The sequence below is a fragment of the Ranitomeya imitator genome, chromosome 1, assembly GCF_032444005.1.
Source record: "Ranitomeya imitator isolate aRanImi1 chromosome 1, aRanImi1.pri, whole genome shotgun sequence".
In the NCBI taxonomy this organism is placed as follows: Eukaryota; Metazoa; Chordata; class Amphibia; order Anura; family Dendrobatidae; genus Ranitomeya; species Ranitomeya imitator.
In genome coordinates this window covers 784,119,166-784,137,275 of record NC_091282.1, presented here as the reverse complement: position 1 = coordinate 784,137,275, position 18,110 = coordinate 784,119,166, and the positions used below count along the sequence as shown (strand labels likewise).

The 18,110-nt window shown below is 42.1% G+C and overlaps 1 protein-coding gene across 1 annotated transcript; it reads left to right on the top strand.

Moving 5' to 3' along the window:
- The first annotated feature begins 11,587 nt into the window (after positions 1 to 11,587).
- LOC138658118 (alpha-1-antitrypsin-like) lies at positions 11,588 to 17,687 on the top strand. The gene is made up of 4 exons (XM_069745658.1): positions 11,588 to 12,221; positions 12,920 to 13,190; positions 16,952 to 17,099; positions 17,454 to 17,687. The coding sequence occupies exons 1-4, from the start codon at positions 11,588 to 11,590 to the stop codon at positions 17,637 to 17,639; spliced, it is 1,239 nt and encodes a 412-aa protein (XP_069601759.1). The 3' UTR covers positions 17,640 to 17,687.
- Positions 17,688 to 18,110: the final 423 nt, after the last annotated feature.

The following is an 18,110-nucleotide window of genomic DNA, read 5'->3' as shown; positions in this document are numbered from 1 at the left end:
TCCAATCATGGATGGCTTGGACCTTAACAGGATCCATCTCGATAGTAGAAGGGGAAAAGATGAACCCCAAAAATGAAACCTTCTGCACACCAAAGAGACACTTTGATCCCTTCACAAACAAAGAATTAGCACGCAGGACCTGAAAAACCGTTCTGACCTGTTTCACATGAGACTCCCAATCATCCGAGAAGATCAAAATGTCATCCAAGTACACAATCAGGAATTTATCCAGGTACTCTCGGAAGATGTCATGCATAAAGGACTGAAGCACTGATGGAGCATTGGCAAGTCCGAATGGCATCACTAGATACTCAAAATGACCCTCGGGCGTATTAAATGCAGTTTTCCATTCTTCGCCTCGCCTGATTCGCACCAGATTATACTCACCACGAAGATCAATCTTGGTGAACCAAATAGCCCCCTTAATCCGAGCAAACAAATCAGATAACAAAGGCAAGGGGTACTGAAATTTAACAGTGATCTTATTAAGAAGGCGATAATCTATACAAGGTCTCAGCGAACCATTCTTTTTGGCTACAAAAAAGAACCCTGCTCCTAATGGCGACGATGACGGGCGAATATGCCCCTTCTCCAGGGATTCCTTCACATAACTGCGCATAGCGGTGTGCTCAGGCACGGATAAATTAAACAGTCGACCTTTTGGGAATTTACCACCAGGAATCAAATTGATAGCACAATCACAATCCCTATGCGGAGGTAGGGCATCGGACTTGGGCTCATCAAATACATCCCGGTAATCAGACAAGAACTCTGGAACCTCAGAAGGGGTGGATGACGAAATTGACAAAAATGGAACATCACCATGTACCCCCTGACAACCCCAGCTGGACACCGACATGGATTTCCAATCCAATACTGGATTATGGGCTTGTAGCCATGGCAACCCCAACACGACCACATCATGCAGATTATGCAACACCAGAAAGCGAATATCCTCCTGATGTGCAGGAGCCATGCACATGGTCAGCTGGGTCCAGTATTGAGGCTTATTCTTGGCCAAAGGCGTAGCATCAATACCTCTCAATGGAATAGGACACTGCAAGGGCTCCAAGAAAAACCCACAACACTTAGCATATTCCAAGTCCATCAAATTCAGAGCAGCGCCTGAATCCACAAACGCCATGACAGAATATGATGACAAAGAGCAGATCAAGGTAACAGACAGAAGAAATTTTGACTGTACCGTACCAATGGTGGCAGACCTAACGAACCGCTTAGTGCGCTTAGGACAATCAGAGATAGCATGAGTGGAATCACCACAGTAGAAACACAGCCCATTCAGACGTCTGTGTTCTTGCCGTTCAACTCTGGTCAAAGTCCTATCGCACTGCATAGGCTCAGGTTTAAGCTCAGGTAATACCGCCAAATGGTGCACAGATTTACGCTCACGCAAGCGTCGACCGATCTGAATAGCCAAAGACATAGACTCATTCAAACCAGCAGGCATAGGAAATCCCACCATGACATCCTTAAGGGCTTCAGAGAGACCCTTTCTGAACATAGCTGCCAGCGCAGATTCATTCCATTGAGTGAGCACTGACCATTTTCTAAATTTCTGGCAATATACCTCTATCTCATCCTGATCCTGACAAAGAGCCAGCAAATTCTTTTCTGCCTGATCCACTGAATTAGGCTCATCGTACAGCAATCCGAGCGCCAGGAAAAACGCATTGATATTACTTAATGCAGGATCTCCTGGCGCAAGAGAAAATGCCCAGTCCTGAGGGTCGCCGCGCAAAAAAGAAATAATAATCAAAACCTGTTGAACTGGATCACCAGAGGAACGAGGTTTCAAGGCCAGAAATAACTTACAATTATTTTTGAAACTCAGAAACTTAGTTCTATCTCCAAAAAACAAATCAGGAATAGGAATTCTTGGTTCTAACATAGATTTCTGATCAATAGTGTCTTGAATCTTTTGTACTCTTGCCGAGCGCTGATCCACAAATGAAGACAGACTTCTAATGTCCATCGCTACACCTGTGTACTGAACCACCCAAATGTCTAGGGGAAAAAAAAGACAAAACACAAAGCCAAGAAAAAAAAATGGTCTCAGAACTTCTTTTTTCCCTCTATTGAGAATCATTAGTACTTTTGGCTTCCTGTAATGTTATGATAGGCAATTCAGTATCACAATGGACATGGAGGTCAGAGCACATACAGTGATCTGACAATAACCCAAAATAATAGAACGAGCTCTGAGACGTGGGAACTCTGCAGACCGCAATCCCTGATCCTCTCCAAACACAACTAGAGGCAGCCGTGGATTGCGCCTAACGCTCCCTATGCAACTCGGCACAGCCTGAGAAACTAACTAGCCTGAAGATAGAAAAAATAAGCCTACCTTGCCTCAGAGAAATACCCCAAAGGAAAAGGCAGCCCCCCACATATAATGACTGTGAGTAAGATGAAAAGACAAACGTAGGGATGAAATAGATTCAGCAAAGTGAGGCCCGATATTCTAGACAGAACAAGGATAGGAAAGATAACTTTGCGGTCTACACAAAACCCTAAAGAAAACCACGCAAAGGGGCAAAAAGACCCTCAGTACCGAACTAACGGCACGGAGGTACACCCTTTGCGTCCCAGAGCTTCCAGCAAAACAAATAGACAAGCTGGACAGAAAAAATAGCAACAAATAGCAAAGAAGCACTTAGCTATGCAGAGCAGCAGGCCACAGGAATGATCCAGAGAAACACAAGTCCAACACTGGAACATTGACAGGAAGCATGAATCAAAGCATTAGGTGGGGTTAAGTAGAGAAGCACCTAACGACCTCACCAGATCACCTGAGGGAGGAAACTCAGAAGCAGCAGTACCAGTTTCCTCCACAAACGGAAGCTCCCAGAGAGAATCAGCCGAAGTACCACTTGTGACCACAGGAGGGAGCTCTGCCACAGAATTCACAACAGAGGCATATGCAGCGCACCAGAGTCCTGGTCGTTGCAGTAATGTCGTTCTTCCACCAGGGGGAGTCATGTTACTTCTAAAGGCAATAAAGGAGATCACCTTACCAGGTATCACTAACCACACAACACACTTCACACTCCAGGCCGCCAGGGGGAGCCATGCTTCTATCTATTAGGGCACTCCTCACAATTAGGTAAAACTGGTAGTCTGGACAGAAAGTGAGGCAGAACAAGGCAGACTGAAGCTGAAGCTGGCTGGAGTGAGAGGGAGCCAGATGCAGACTGAGGTCTGTGGAGAACGAGGGTTCACGGAGCTGTGCCTGCCCCACGTGCGGCACCATCCTAAGAAAGGACACGAAGGGAATTGCGTTGCTGAGAGTGAGAAATGAAGTCATAGCACAAGGAGAGGAATCCAGAGGGAGTTCTGCCCTGCAATAGGCTGCCTCCCTCTGAGGCGCAGAAGCCGGTAGCCAGAACACCGAGGGAGTAAGGATCTCTATGCTTTACTTCAGAGACTGGCAGGACAGTTAATTCCACATTGGCTGCCTGATCTTATACCCAGGAGGCACGGTGGCAACTTGTGGGGGCTGGGGCGTCGTAGGGTCCCTGTAAAAAGCTTCAGGCCATCAGTCATACAGGTTTTTCCTATCAAATCCATCAGGGGGACAGAGAGAAAGAGACATTACATCTACGATAGTTGTGAGGAGAGGACCTCACCGAGAAGCTCAGCAGGGAGGAACTACAACACTCAGGCACTAGAGGAAGGCTACTGATTTCCACCTGGATAAGGGGACTCTGGATTTGCCTTCGGACCGGCCGGACTCTGCCTGCCCTGTGGTCTGGTGCTCTGGACTGTGGACACTGAAGCCTTCAGTAAAGGTAAAGAGACTGCAATCTTGTGTCCTCGTTCCTACTGCGCCTAACACCATACATCATCTACACTCTGGCCCTAGCCCTAAGGGGGGCGATCCACATACATTGCCCAAGGGTAAAAAAAAACCACACTAAGTCCTGTACTGCATGTGGGGTGATAATGGACACAGCATCGGGGATGGGAGGACTTCTATATTGGAGCACATGATTAGAGATCTGCCAGTTAGTGTGTCCTGGGGACAGTGTCCTGAAATGTTCTGAGTTTTATTAGGTTATCATCTGTCCTAGTTAATATTATTCATCTTCCAACCTTATTCAAACATCTGACCCAATTGCCTACACCTACTGTATGAGCCTGATTGTTTGGCTTTGATGCTTGCAGAACTTTTCTGATACTGACCCCATAAAATGAGTGAACTTGCAACAATTCCTATATCTACTATCATTTTACACCTCTCACCCACTTATTTTCACAAAATCTCAGCACTGCTGTGACTGTAAGGCTTTTCACAATTGTTGACTGTTCTGTTCTTAATATAGGCACAATCAATCCTGTGATATAATGGGCCTGAAACCCACAGCAGACATTAAGTGCAAAAAGATTGTTAGTAATATCAAGGCTAAATATTCAGTAGAAAATGTCTTAACATACACTTTTTTTTTTTTTTTCCTATACTATGTTGTGCATAAATATGTGATTCTTCAGAATTTGTTTTAGTCTTTGCCTGATGAAGAGACGTATGTAGTCTCGAAAGCTTGCAATTTGTTACCATCTTTTCAGTTAGCCATTAAAAGGTATCAACCACTGAGGACTCTTAATTCTAAATATTAACATACACTAAAAGCAACACCGACAAGTTACTACTTGCTGTTTCCAGTGACTAGTAGAAGTAGATGAAAGTCTTCACAATGCAGTTGTTTCATAACTGATGCTCAGTTTTCTCATCCCACCGACTTATAAATCCATTGGGGAAAGCAGCTCTACATTCCGAGCTTAGATACTTATTACCCGGGGAGGGGGATTATCAAAGCTGTGGGTCAGGGTGATCAGCACGGACAGGAGGTTATGATGCAGCAGAGCTGAATTTGCTGGGCAACGTGGGAAACATGGAGAACCAGAAGAGCTGGATATGCAGGATGGCAGGTGGATCTGTGGAAGATGCAGCAGAGCCAAACGTGTGGACAGCGCACCCACGGCCACCTTAGCTGCAAGCGTTCAGTAGCATCAGGAACAACAGAGCTGTGCAGTAATTCACACTGATTTCAAGGATGCAAATCATTTATTTACTGTACAGGCAATGATAGCTTAGGCGCAGGAATGCTTCTTCCTCCTTTCTGCACCCAGTGATTTAATGATAAAGACCCAGCAGAGACATTTTGTATATGTCCTTGCACCTTTAATGTTTGGCCACACATTTGCCACATTACTGCACAATAAATAAACTATTAGGATCCTTGAAATAAGAGGGTGTAGTGATTAACTCTCTTACATTATCACAGGTTCCAAACCTCTCTTTACCAGCACCTCCACAAACCTAATGTCTGCGCGACAATTTGCTCTACCAACAGAGTTGTGAAGGCAATCAGCATAAGTGAGGGTACGGACCAGGACTCATCAGGAATAGCAGGAAGCATCAGGAATAGCAGGAAGCATCAAGAATAGCAGAGATGAGGGTACGGACCAGGACTCATCAGGAATAGCAGGAAGCATCAAGAATAGCAGAGATGAGGGTACGGACCAGGAGACATCAGGAATAGCAGGAAGCATCAGGAATAGCAGGAAGCATCAAGAATAGCAGAGATGAGGGTACGGACCAGGACTCATCAGGAATAGCAGGAAGCATCAAGAATAGCAGAGATGAGGGTACGGACCAGGACTCATCAGGAATAGCAGGAAGCATCAAGAATAGCAGAGATGAGGGTACGGACCAGGAGACATCAGGAATAGCAGGAAGCATCAGGAATAGCAGGAAGCATCAAGAATAGCAGAGATGAGGGTACGGACCAGGACTCATCAGGAATAGCAGGAAGCATCAAGAATAGCAGAGGTGAGGGTACAGACCAGGAGTCATCAGGAATAGCAGGAAGCAGCAAGAATAGCAGAGGTGAGGGTACGGACCAGGAGTCATCAGGAATAGCAGGAAGCATCAAGAATAGCAGAGATGAGGGTACGGACCAGGAGACATCAGGAATAGCAGGAAGCATCAGGAATAGCAGGAAGCATCAAGAATAGCAGAGATGAGGGTACGGACCAGGACTCATCAGGAATAGCAGGAAGCATCAAGAATAGCAGAGGTGAGGGTACAGACCAGGAGTCATCAGGAATAGCAGGAAGCAGCAAGAATAGCAGAGGTGAGGGTACGGACCAGGAGTCATCAGGAATAGCAGGAAGCATCAAGAATAGCAGAGGTGAGGGTACAGACCAGGAGTCATCAGGAATAGCAGGAAGCATCAAGAATAGCAGAGGTGAGGGTACGGACCAGGACTCATCAGGAATAGCATGAAGCATCAGGAAAAGCAGGAAGCATCAAGAATAGCAGAGGTGAGGGTACAGACCAGGAGTCATCAGGAATAGCAGGAAGCATCAAGAATAGCAGAGATGAGGGTACGGACCAGGACTCATCAGGAATAGCAGGAAGCATCTGGAATAGCAGAGGTGAGGGTACGGACCAGGAATCATCAGCAGAGACAAGCGGAAGTGACACTAGACCCACAGAGTGCACAACTACCTGAATACTGATCCGGCCTCAGTGACACCAGACAGACATGTCGGGCTACTGCAGCACCTTGCGAGGACTAGCACAAAATGAGCCATCCATAGGGGAACGAGGCAGAGACCAGCACTGGACCTGGGACAAGTGAGTAGCAATATTGATGCTTAACTGGGTCATTTAAGATGTCCAATGGAACAGAATTGGTGACCATATTGAGAACAATGGAAGTGGAAATCAATTGTACAGAGAAAGATAAGAACCTCTGTAACATATCTTGTCAGAGTAATATACTTCTTTTTCCAATTATGGGCACTCATTTTCCTCCCACTCCCATTTTCCTAAGTGTATGATCTCTCCCAAGACTGGATTCACAGCTACACTGCTAGGTTCTGCTGTGTAATGTCCTCCATGCTGCTGCTGCTTCTGAGCACATGCTACATAGTGGCAGAACAGCAGGAATCCCTCATGTCTGGGTCTACAATACATGAGAGACATTATAGCACCTAGTCTGCTCCTACACTAAGTCAACGACAGATGAAAATTTGGGATAGCGCCTGGAAAACGTGTTTACAGTGCAGGACAGAAGTGATTTAATGACCAGTGGTAGTGATATTCCGTATTCACACATAACAGCTTATTCTGAACAGTCGCCTAAAGCAGAAGTTACTCTTTATGGATTTTGTAATTTTTCCACACCACTTTTGGGCTGAGTTGGCATGCAGCTTTACCTGAGCATCTTGCATCACTGTGGAATCAAGGTGCAGGACAAAGATTGCTGCAATCTGATTTGAAGAAAATAAACATTGCATAAGTGTGAAAGTAAATATACACATATATATATATATATATATATATATATTTATATACATACAGGGAGAGACGGCTTCACATCTCCAGTCATCCCGGAGCGGCTGGTGAGTATTAGAGCTCAAATTTCTACTTAGTCTTCTGTCCTTACTGTAAATCAAATAATCCCTCCTGGTGCCGTCTTCTTGTATTTTAATCGGAAAAGCAAAGCTTAAGTGTAAAGTGTAAAGTATGGGAGAGGTAGAGGATAGCGCCTGAGCCTCTGATAAAGCAGGAGGCATATGTGAGACTAATGGCTCTTGGAGACCATGGGATAATCTCACTGATGCTCATTCCCAATTACTGGCCCATGTAATACACATATCTGCGATCACCTGACAAATGTTTGATCAGATGTTTTATGCCGGCATGAAAATAGCAGTTATTGGCAGAACATCGCACTCCTTCACTTTCTTCTTTTGGTTTCCATCCTACTAATCTTTAATATTTCTACTTCATATTCTCTCTCTTTCCTTTATTCTTCTTTGTGTGTAATTCATCTCCTATTCCTGAATTTCCTCTTCTCTGTTATTCTTCTTGTTTTTATTACTTTTCATCTACTTTGTGTTTCCTCCTACTCTTCATTCTTTTCATTTTTTACCTATTTTTCCTTTTTTTATTTTTTCTTGCCCACCTTTATGTTCATTTTCTCTATTACTTGTTTACTTTTCCCTTTTTTGTCCATTTTTCTCTTTTACTTCTGCCTACGTTTACTTGTCCTTTTCATTTCCTGCTTATTCTTCTCATTGATTTTCTCCGCTTCATATTTTTGATTTTTATCTTTTTGCCTTATTTTCTTCCGTGTTTTCTTCTTTCTTTTCTCCATCTCCTTTTCTAATTCTTCTTCATTCCCTTCTTATTTTTGATTATTCTGCCAATTATTCTTCTCTTTCTTTATTTCCATTTATTCTTCTTTTCTTTCTTCTATTTTTTATTCCCATCTCTTTGTATATTCTTGCTTGTCCTCCTTCTTATGTTCTCTTCCTTTCTCCTTTTCCATTTCATCTTCCCTTTTCTCCCCTTGTTCTATTTTTCATTTTCTCTTCTTTTCTCCTTCTTATTTTCTTTTATTTTTAAATTTTGTCTTTCATCTTCCTAATCCTCCTTCTTCACCTCATTATTCTTCTTTGCTCTCTGCTCTTTCTGTATTTACTTCCATTACCTCCATCTACTTTTCTGCTTTCTTTTCTTCTACTTCTCATTCATCTCATTGCTTTTATTCTTCCTTACCTGCCCTTCTTCTCCTCCATCCACCTTTCTATTCCTTAACTTTGCAATCACTAATTCTCCCTGTTCTAAGTCTTGACTTTGTCTAGCATTTCTGATTTTCGTTTCTATTTATCCTCCTCTTTATTGTTTATCATCTCAATCTTTCTCCTTTTCTTCCATTTTTTCTCACTAATCTCTCTAGTTTGAGAAGTTGCTGTTGTCTCTTACCTTCTCTTTGCATTGTTTCTTCTTGGACTCTACCTTACTTTTGTTCTCCTGGTTTTTGCTGATCTTCTTACAGACTTTTTCTCCTGTATTTCTTATCCACACTGGTATTTTTTAATATATTCTTTATTATATTTTGTAAGTGAAACATAAACAGAGAAGTGAACAATCACTATGTAGTAGTACTGTATACATAACAGCGTATTGGAATAAAATGTAAATTTTAATGTATAAAATTAAAAGAAAAACCAAAAAACAAACATGCAAAAATTCTCTAAAGTGTAAGGTGCTAAAAAACACAAAAAAGACAACACAGTGGAACATACAACAACAGGGTTGATACAATAGTATAATAGGACTTATTGGGACCCTAAGTCCTTTTGGTTACACCCTGGGAATGGCAATCATTGGTGTTCTCTATAACCAATATCGTACACTGACTGTACACAATATCATCAGGCGACACATTCAGGTACTCAACCAGGCCATGTGTAAACCCCACCATTATGCATCCGTAAGAGACCACAAGATGGCAGGTTCTGTGGACCGCCTCATGTAGGACATTCCCTGAGTCCCACAGAAATCAATGCCCTGGTCCTAAAACGTTTGCATATAAACAAAAATTAGGAGGTGCTGTACACAGCGTTCTTGCCACCCAGAGCCTGCTTGCCACTAACCAGACCTTATTATTATTATTTATTTATTTATATAGCACCATTGATTCCATGGTGCTGTACATGAGACGTTGAGGCCTTATATGTTATAACTTGTCCCACAGCTCATCATCAGTGGATTCTCATCATTCTCATTAATTTTCTAAGGTCATAATAAACGACAAATGGACCATAAGGAGGTGTCACCAATATTATGTAATGTTATGCTCTGCACACATACTCTGTACTATTGTACAGTGGGAAGCAACACTCCTAACTCAGGTCCTTCATGACATCCATAAGGTAAAACAAATGTGACCTGTGAACAAAAGGTGGGTTGAAATGGTGAAAAAATGAAAATTTGACAATTTTTTTTTAGGAGGTTTGTATTTAAAACATTTAGATTGCAGTAAAAAGGGCTTTTTATTTAAAGAGGAGCAGGTCAAAAGGAAGCAGGTTCTTGTCGTGCATAATTCCCGCTGAGTATTGCATTTTTATCTTTTTTCTAAAATCCGACATGTTTCCAAAGATATGTGTCTTTTTATTTGGTGCTGATTTTTATGGTCTTTATCAAGAGGGCAGTGCCAAATCACACGGAAATTATGCAGAGCAGCTCAAGACACGCCCCCAGAAAAAAATCTTATGAGTCACGCCCACTTGGTAAACACTACAGTAATTAGCATTAAATAAAGAGGCCCCACATCTCTGGAGCCGTACGGCGGATTTTAATAAAAGAAAGATTGGCATACCCAGAGGAGCAGTGGGAATAAAATTAGAACAAAAACTGACTGCGACCTGGTGAAAAAAGATTATTAAAAAAAAAAACAGTTAAAAAAATAATAGCTCAATAAATTTTGTCTGTGTCGCCTTTTTCTGAAAAGCATTACTTTTTTTTTAGTTTTCTATCAATGGACGTATGTGTGGGGTTGTTTTTTCTCTGGCGAGTACATTTTTTGTGAGGTACATATATCGTTTCATGAGTGCCGTATAATGTCCCTTTGATGAGAGGCATGGGTGATTGTGCCCTTTACTCTCACTTTTACCTCTGACTTTCTAATTTTTGTACCTCATTGGGGGAGACACTATAAGGCCATACCATGCATTATTATATAAATGAAGGAGTATGCTGTGGCACCGTGCAGTATCAACTTATCTTACCTCCTGATGAGCCATGTGGCGAAACGTGGAGAGGTCACATGACATCTGATTGATAAGTACCTCCTCTGGCGGCTGTTTCTGTGTTATCATATATGCCGTACAGACATGTTTTCTTCTTAAATAGACAGGGGTTGACCCACACTGCACCACTGTGGGGATTTAGCTGTTGCAGGCATCTTTGCCACTTTCTGCTTCCACTCATCATTATTGGCTCCAGGGATTGGTGTTGATCAGAGATTCCCAGGGACAGCCATCGTGGAGCAGGGGCACCATATCCACTGACAAGTAAGATGCCAACCTCCACTGTATAGGCAGGTCTTCAGCTCAGGTGCAGCTCAGAGGGGTCACTTATCACATTCTTTATCATATATTAACTATTATAACTATACATGGTGAGTCACCTTCACATTGACCTTTTAAACACCTGCTTTCACATTCATCTTCCCTTTTTTCTCCGGCTGTTCCAATACAGTACTATCTACCCAACCTTGATGATATTAGTGTATATTAGCCATCACTTATCTATAGGGCACTTCAGAGCAGATAGGGCCAGTCGCTGACGAGAGGGGGCGCCATTCTCATACTGTTTCATATAGGGTGTCAATCTCCGCAAGTAGGCAGGTGAACAGGTCAGGGACTGCCCATAGGTTGCATGCAGTGTGCACTTTATAGTATGGTGTTTGTTTCTGTATTTGTTGTTTGTCCCTTTTAACTGCATTTAGTTATATTTTAATATCAACATTTTTTCGGGGTTCCTCCATTATGGCCTTTTTCAAACTAAAACTCCCCTATTTATTTACTCTTGTAAATATCATGTTTTGATTACTTTTTACTACATTATTTTGGGGTATCAGCGGCGACCATAATACAGAAGGAGCTTTGTTCACTAACCTGTACATCAAGCCCTGAACATACCGTAATTAATGAGAAATATAGTGGCTCACATATTTATGATGAATTCTTGTCTTTTTCAGAGAAAATGAAGCTTTTCGTTTTCCTGTGTTTCAGCCAAGCTCTGCTTTGTGCATTTGTGTGTGGACACCATGGTGGACCACATGATGATGAGCATGACCACGATGGTCACGAACACAACGATGAACCAGAAGCTTTGCTCAAGGTATCCACTGCAATCCTCAATTTCTACTACAAGATCTACTACCAACTCGCTGATGCTCACCCTCATGACAACTTGCTCTTATCTCCATTGAGTATCGCAAAAGCATTTGCTTTACTCTCACTTGGTGCCAAGTCCAAGACCCTCAGTCAGATCCATGAAGGAATTGGTTTTAACAAATCCTCATTATCAGAGGAAATGATACACAAAGGCTTCCATAAGGTTCAAAACATCTTCAAGCAACTGAAAAGCGGACTTGAGTTGGACAGCACCATTGTATTATTCATCGATTCCAAGCTGAATCTTCTAAAAAAGTTCCTAGACGACGCACAAAAGTACTACCAATCGGACGTCATGCCCATCAACTTCGAAAAACCAGAAGCCTTAGAACAAATCAATAGTTACGTGGAGAAGAAAACAAATGGGAAAATTAAAGCTCCTTTCGACAATATTGATCCGATGACAGATCTGGTTATCACCAACACAATATTCTTCAAAGGTAAGGAAGAAAACGATCATCAATTGAATTTAGGAAATGAATATATCATGAAACGCTGGTATGGGGGTCAAGAGAGAGGGAAGCCCCTATTTCCCCTAAAAATCATAGCAAGGCTCAATAGGTAGCAAAAGGAGACAAGGGATCATAGCATTTTTTAAATTTTCTATTGGGCTCCTCATTAAAGGAGTTTTAGTAATTTATGGAGGTTGAATTCCCTTCACCTTCATCAGCTGAATGAAAAAGGCCAAGTTGCTCCGTTGAGTGTTATGTTCTCTTTGTTTACCAGGCATTGTCCTGTATGTTTGGTAGTGACCATTCCTGGTGCTGTAGATCATTCCCAATCAAGTGATTGAACTGTTAGATTGGGCACTATTAAATGAAAAGGACCGTGCCTGGTAAACAATGACTAGGGCTGGGGTCCGCAATCTCAATGAGGGAGGTGGGAGTGAGACCGTTGGAGATCAGATTTAATGACCTATTATAAAAGAAAAGTATCAATTTTATAGCATCTGGAAACCTCGATAAAGAAATGTAAGAAATGTAAGAGCGGCATCACTTATTTGTAAGGAAACACAACAAATTTCACATCACCATGATACAAATAGAGAAAGAATGAAAACTTTGGAAGTTCAAAAACTGCAGAAATGTAGCAAATACTAAATAAGGAATAAGTGAAAGACTGATGGGATTTCTTGTAGGATCCTGGGAACACGCTTTCAACGTAGACCATACCAGAGAAGAAGACTTCCATGTGGATGAGAACACAGTAGTGAAGGTGCCGATGATGAGCAGACAAGGAGAGTATCGCACGGGCTATATACCTGAGGTTGGATGCACATTGGTCGAAATCCCCTACAAAGGAAACACCTCTGCAATTTTTGCCTTACCAGAGATGGGGAAGCTGAATGATGCTGAAAAAGCTCTTCAGAATTTGCCAGAAGAGGCATACAACAAAGCAATGAAACCAAGGTAACAATATCTATAGGATTTCTTTGTACACATTCACAAATGTACAGAACTGACTTCATATTATACTCCAGAGCTGCACTCACTATTCTGCTGGTGCAGTTAATGTGTACATACTGTACATTACATTACTGATCCTGCACTGATCCTGAGTTACATTTTGTATTATACTCCAGAGCTGCACTCGCTATTCTGCTGGTGCAGTCACTGTGTACATACATTACATTACTGATCCTGTACTGATCCTGAGTTACATTTTGTATTATTCTCCAGAGCTGAGCTCACTATTCTGCTGGTGCAGTCACTGTGTACATACATTAATGATCCCGTACTGATCCGGAGTTACATTTTGTATTATACTCCAGAGCTGCACTCGCTATTCTGCTGGTGCAGTCACTGTGTACATACATTACATTACTGATCCTGTACTGATCCTGAGTTACATTTTGTATTATTCTCCAGAGCTGAGCTCACTATTATGCTGGCGCAGTCACTGTGTACGTACATTACATTACTGATCTTGAGTTACATCCTGCATTATACTTCAGAGCTGCACTCACTATTCTGCTGGTGCAGTTACTGTGTACATACATTAATGATCCTGTACTGATCTTGAGTTATATTCTGAAGTATACTCCAGAGCTGCACTCACTATTCTGCTGGTGCAGTTACTGTGTACATACAGGTCCTTCTCAAAAAATTAGCATATAGTGTTAAATTTCATTATTTACCATAATGTAATGATTACAATTAAACTTTCATATATTATAGATTCATTATCCACCAACTGAAATTTGTCAGGTCTTTTATTGTTTTAATACTGATGATTTTGGCATACAACTCCTGATAACCCAAAAAACCTGTCTCAATAAATTAGCATATCAAGAAAAGGTTCTCTAAACGACCTATTACCCTAATCTTCTGAATCAACTAAGTAACTCTAAACACATGCAAAAGATACCTGAGGCTTTTATAAACTCCCTGCCTGGTTCATTACTCAAAACCCCCATCATGGGTAAGACTAGCGACCTGACAGATGTCAAGAAGGCCATCATTGACACCCTCAAGCAAGAGGGTAAGACCCAGAAAGAAATTTCTCAACAAATAGGCTGTTCCCAGAGTGCTGTATCAAGGCACCTCAATGGTAAGTCTGTTGGAAGGAAACAATGTGGCAGAAAACGCTGTACAACGAGAAGAGGAGACCGGACCCTGAGGAAGATTGTGGAGAAGGACCGATTCCAGACCTTGGGGAACCTGAGGAAGCAGTGGACTGAGTCTGGTGTGGAAACATCCAGAGCCACCGTGCACAGGCGTGTGCAGAAAATGGGCTACGGGTGCCGCATTCCCCAGGTAAAGCCACTTTTGAACCATAAACAGCGGCAGAGGCGCCTGACCTGGGCTACAGAGAAGCTGCACTGGACTGTTGCTAAGTGGTCCCAAGTACTTTTTTCTGATGAAAGCAAATTTTGCATGTCATTCGGAAATCAAGGTGCCAGAGTCTGGAGGAAGACTGGGGAGAAGGAAATGCCAAAATGCCTGAAGTCCAGTGTCAAGTACCCACAGTCAGTGATGGTGTGGGGTGCCATGTCAGCGGCTGGTGTTGGTCCACTGTGTTTCATCAAGGGCAGGGTCAATGCAGCTAGCTATCAGGAGATTTTGGAGCACTTCATGCTTCCATCGGCTGAAATGCTTTATGGAGATGAAGATTTCATTTTTCAGCACGACCTGGCACCTGCTCACAGTGCCAAAACCACTGGTAGATGGTTTACTGACCATGGTATTACTGTGCTCAATTGGCCTGCCAACTCTCCTGACCTGAACCCCATAGAGAATCTGTGGGATATTGTGAAGAGAAAGTTGAGAGATGCAAGACCCAACACTCTGGATGAGCTTAAGGCCGCTATTGAAGCATCCTGGGCCTCCATAACATCTCAGCAGTGTCACAGGCTGATTGCCTCCATGCCACGCCGCATTGAAGCAGTCATTTCTGCCAAAGGATTCCCGACCAAGTATTGAGTGCATAACTGAACATTATTATTTGATGGTTTTTTTGTTTGTTATTAAAAAACATTTTTATTTGATTGGATGGGTGAAATATGCTAATTTATTGAGACAGGTTTTTTGGGTTATCAGGAGTTGTATGCCAAAATCATCAGTATTAAAACAATAAAAGACCTGACAAATTTCAGTTGGTGGATAATGAATCTATAATATATGAAAGTTTAATTGTAATCATTACATTATGGTAAATAATGAAATTTAACACTATATGCTAATTTTTTGAGAAGGACCTGTACATTACTGATCCTGTACTGATCCTGAGTTACATCCTGTATTATACCCCAAAGCTGCACTCACTATTCTGCTGGTGCAGTCACTGTGTGCATACATTACATTACACATCCTGAGTTACATCCTGTATTATACTCCAGAGCTGCACTCACTATTCTGCTGGTGAACTCACTGTGTACATACATTACATTACTGATACTGAGTTAGATTCCCTATTATACTCCAGAGCTGCACTCTTTATTCTGCCGCTGCAGTCACTGTGTACATATATTACTGATCCTGAGTTAAATTCTGTATTATACTCCAGAGCTGCACTCACTATTCTGCAGGTGCAGTCACTCTGTACATACATCACATTACTGATCCTGTGCTTATCCTGAGTTACCAAGTGCATTATACTCCAGAGCTGCACTCACTATTCTGCTGGTGCAGTCACTGTGTACATACATTACATTACTGATCCTGTACTGATCCTGAGTTACATCCTGTGTTATATTTCAAAGCTGCGCTCACTATTCTGCTGGTGCAGTCACTGTGTACATACATCACATTACTGATCCTGAGTTACATCCTCTATTATACTCCAGAGCTGCACTCACTATTCCTCTGATGAAATCACTGTGCACATACATTATATTACTGATCCTAAGTTACATTCTGTATTATACTCCAGAGCTGCACTCACTATTTTGCTGGTGCAGTTACTGTGTGCATACATTACATTACTGATCCTGAGTTACATCCTGTGTTATAGCCCAGAGCTGCACTCACTATTCTGCTGGTGCAGTCATTGTGTACATACATTACATTACTGATCCTGAGTTACATCCTGTATTATACTCCAGAGCTGCACTCACTATTCTGCTGGTGCAGTCACTGTGTACATACATTACATTACTGATCCAGAGTTACTTCCTGTATTATACTCTAGAGCTGCACTCACTATTCTGCTGGTGCAGTCATTGTGTACATATATTACATTACTGATCCTGAGTTACATCCTGTATTATACTCCAGAGCTGCACTCACTATTCTGCTGGTGCAGTCACTGTGTACATACATTACATTACTGATCCAGAGTTACTTCCTGTATTATACTCTAGAGCTGCACTCACTATTCTGCTGGTGCAGTCACTGTGTACATGCATTACATTACTGATCCTCAGTTACATCCTGTATTATACTCCAGAGCTGCACTCACTATTCTGCTGGTGCAGTCACTGTGTACATACATTACTGATGCTGAGTTAGATCCTATACTATACCTCAGAGCTGCACTCACACTTCTGCTATTTACAGGCTGTGACTGGTATGTTATTCGTCCTTAGTGCAGGTTACTTGCTCAGTATGGGTTTGCAGATGAAAATTGACTTATTATTGTAACGGTACAATTAAGTTATGATTGCAGTGTGAACATGGACTTTTTAGTGGGACATTTCTATGATATAATGAGACTTCTTCCCGTTGCACAGAGAGATTATTCTATCAATTCCAAAATTTTCCATGTCCGGAGAACTTGATCTTAAGAACGTACTAGAACAGTTGGGCATCACAGAGGTATTTTCTGACCACGCCGACCTGTCCGGGATTACGGGAGACTCCAAGCTAAAATTGTCAAAGGTAAAATGAATTTTGGGTTTGAGGAAAGAATCATTTTTAGGGACTGAATCTCCTTAATGAGGCCGACTGGAATCACATTGGCAATGCTCCATGGGAAGAATTATGCAAAATAGTTCACCCCTCCCAACATATTTTAGTCAAAAAAATACATTTTTATTAAAATAAATTGTCCAAAGATTTACGCATAATTTCTCGGGCAGCACAAGGATAAGTCAGTTGCCTTCTCTGGTCATTGCAGCTGATTCTTGTGGGACTTGTGGGAGGGAATGTTCCTAATTTGACCACTCCCTTAAAGACTCAATAAGAGAGCAGGTGACCTACGTTTTATGACTTTTCTTCTCTCGACCTCTGTAGGCTGTCCATAAAGTCGTGCTGAAAATGGATGAGGGAACAGAAGACACTGCAGCCACGGCCATTGGGATAAACAAGTTCAGTCCTCCACCACTCGTCACATTTGACCGACCGTTCTTATTCTCCATCTACAACAAAGATATTTCCAACGATATTTTGAATGGAAGAATGATGAACCCAACAAAATAGAATGAGATCCAACACGTTTGTCACACAATAAAGCGCTGTGCCTACTCTCTGTCTGTGCCGTTCTTACTCTAGTCTTGTGTTACAGGGTTACGGCAGCTGCACTGATAACATGATGTACATCCCTCCATTACTGTTGCCATCAATTACTGTCCATAGCTGTCACTCATTATACATGAGAGTCCAATGATTGACTGCAGTGGTCACATGGATGTTTGGTAAGTGGCAGCTGCAAGAAGTATGTAGACACCAGTGGAGGGGAATTGGCCAGCAGAGTAGTCAATAGGTTGAGTACAGGATATATTTGTTGTATCTCACCTATACCTTGATAGCAGGGCTGGTTTTACACCAAGTGGGGCCCTGGGCAAAATGTATAATGGGGCCATAAATGTTCACATATTCCACCATCACACGCAAACATTTAGGTTGCATTTACATGCAATGAGTTCAGACCACTAAACGAGCATAATTGAC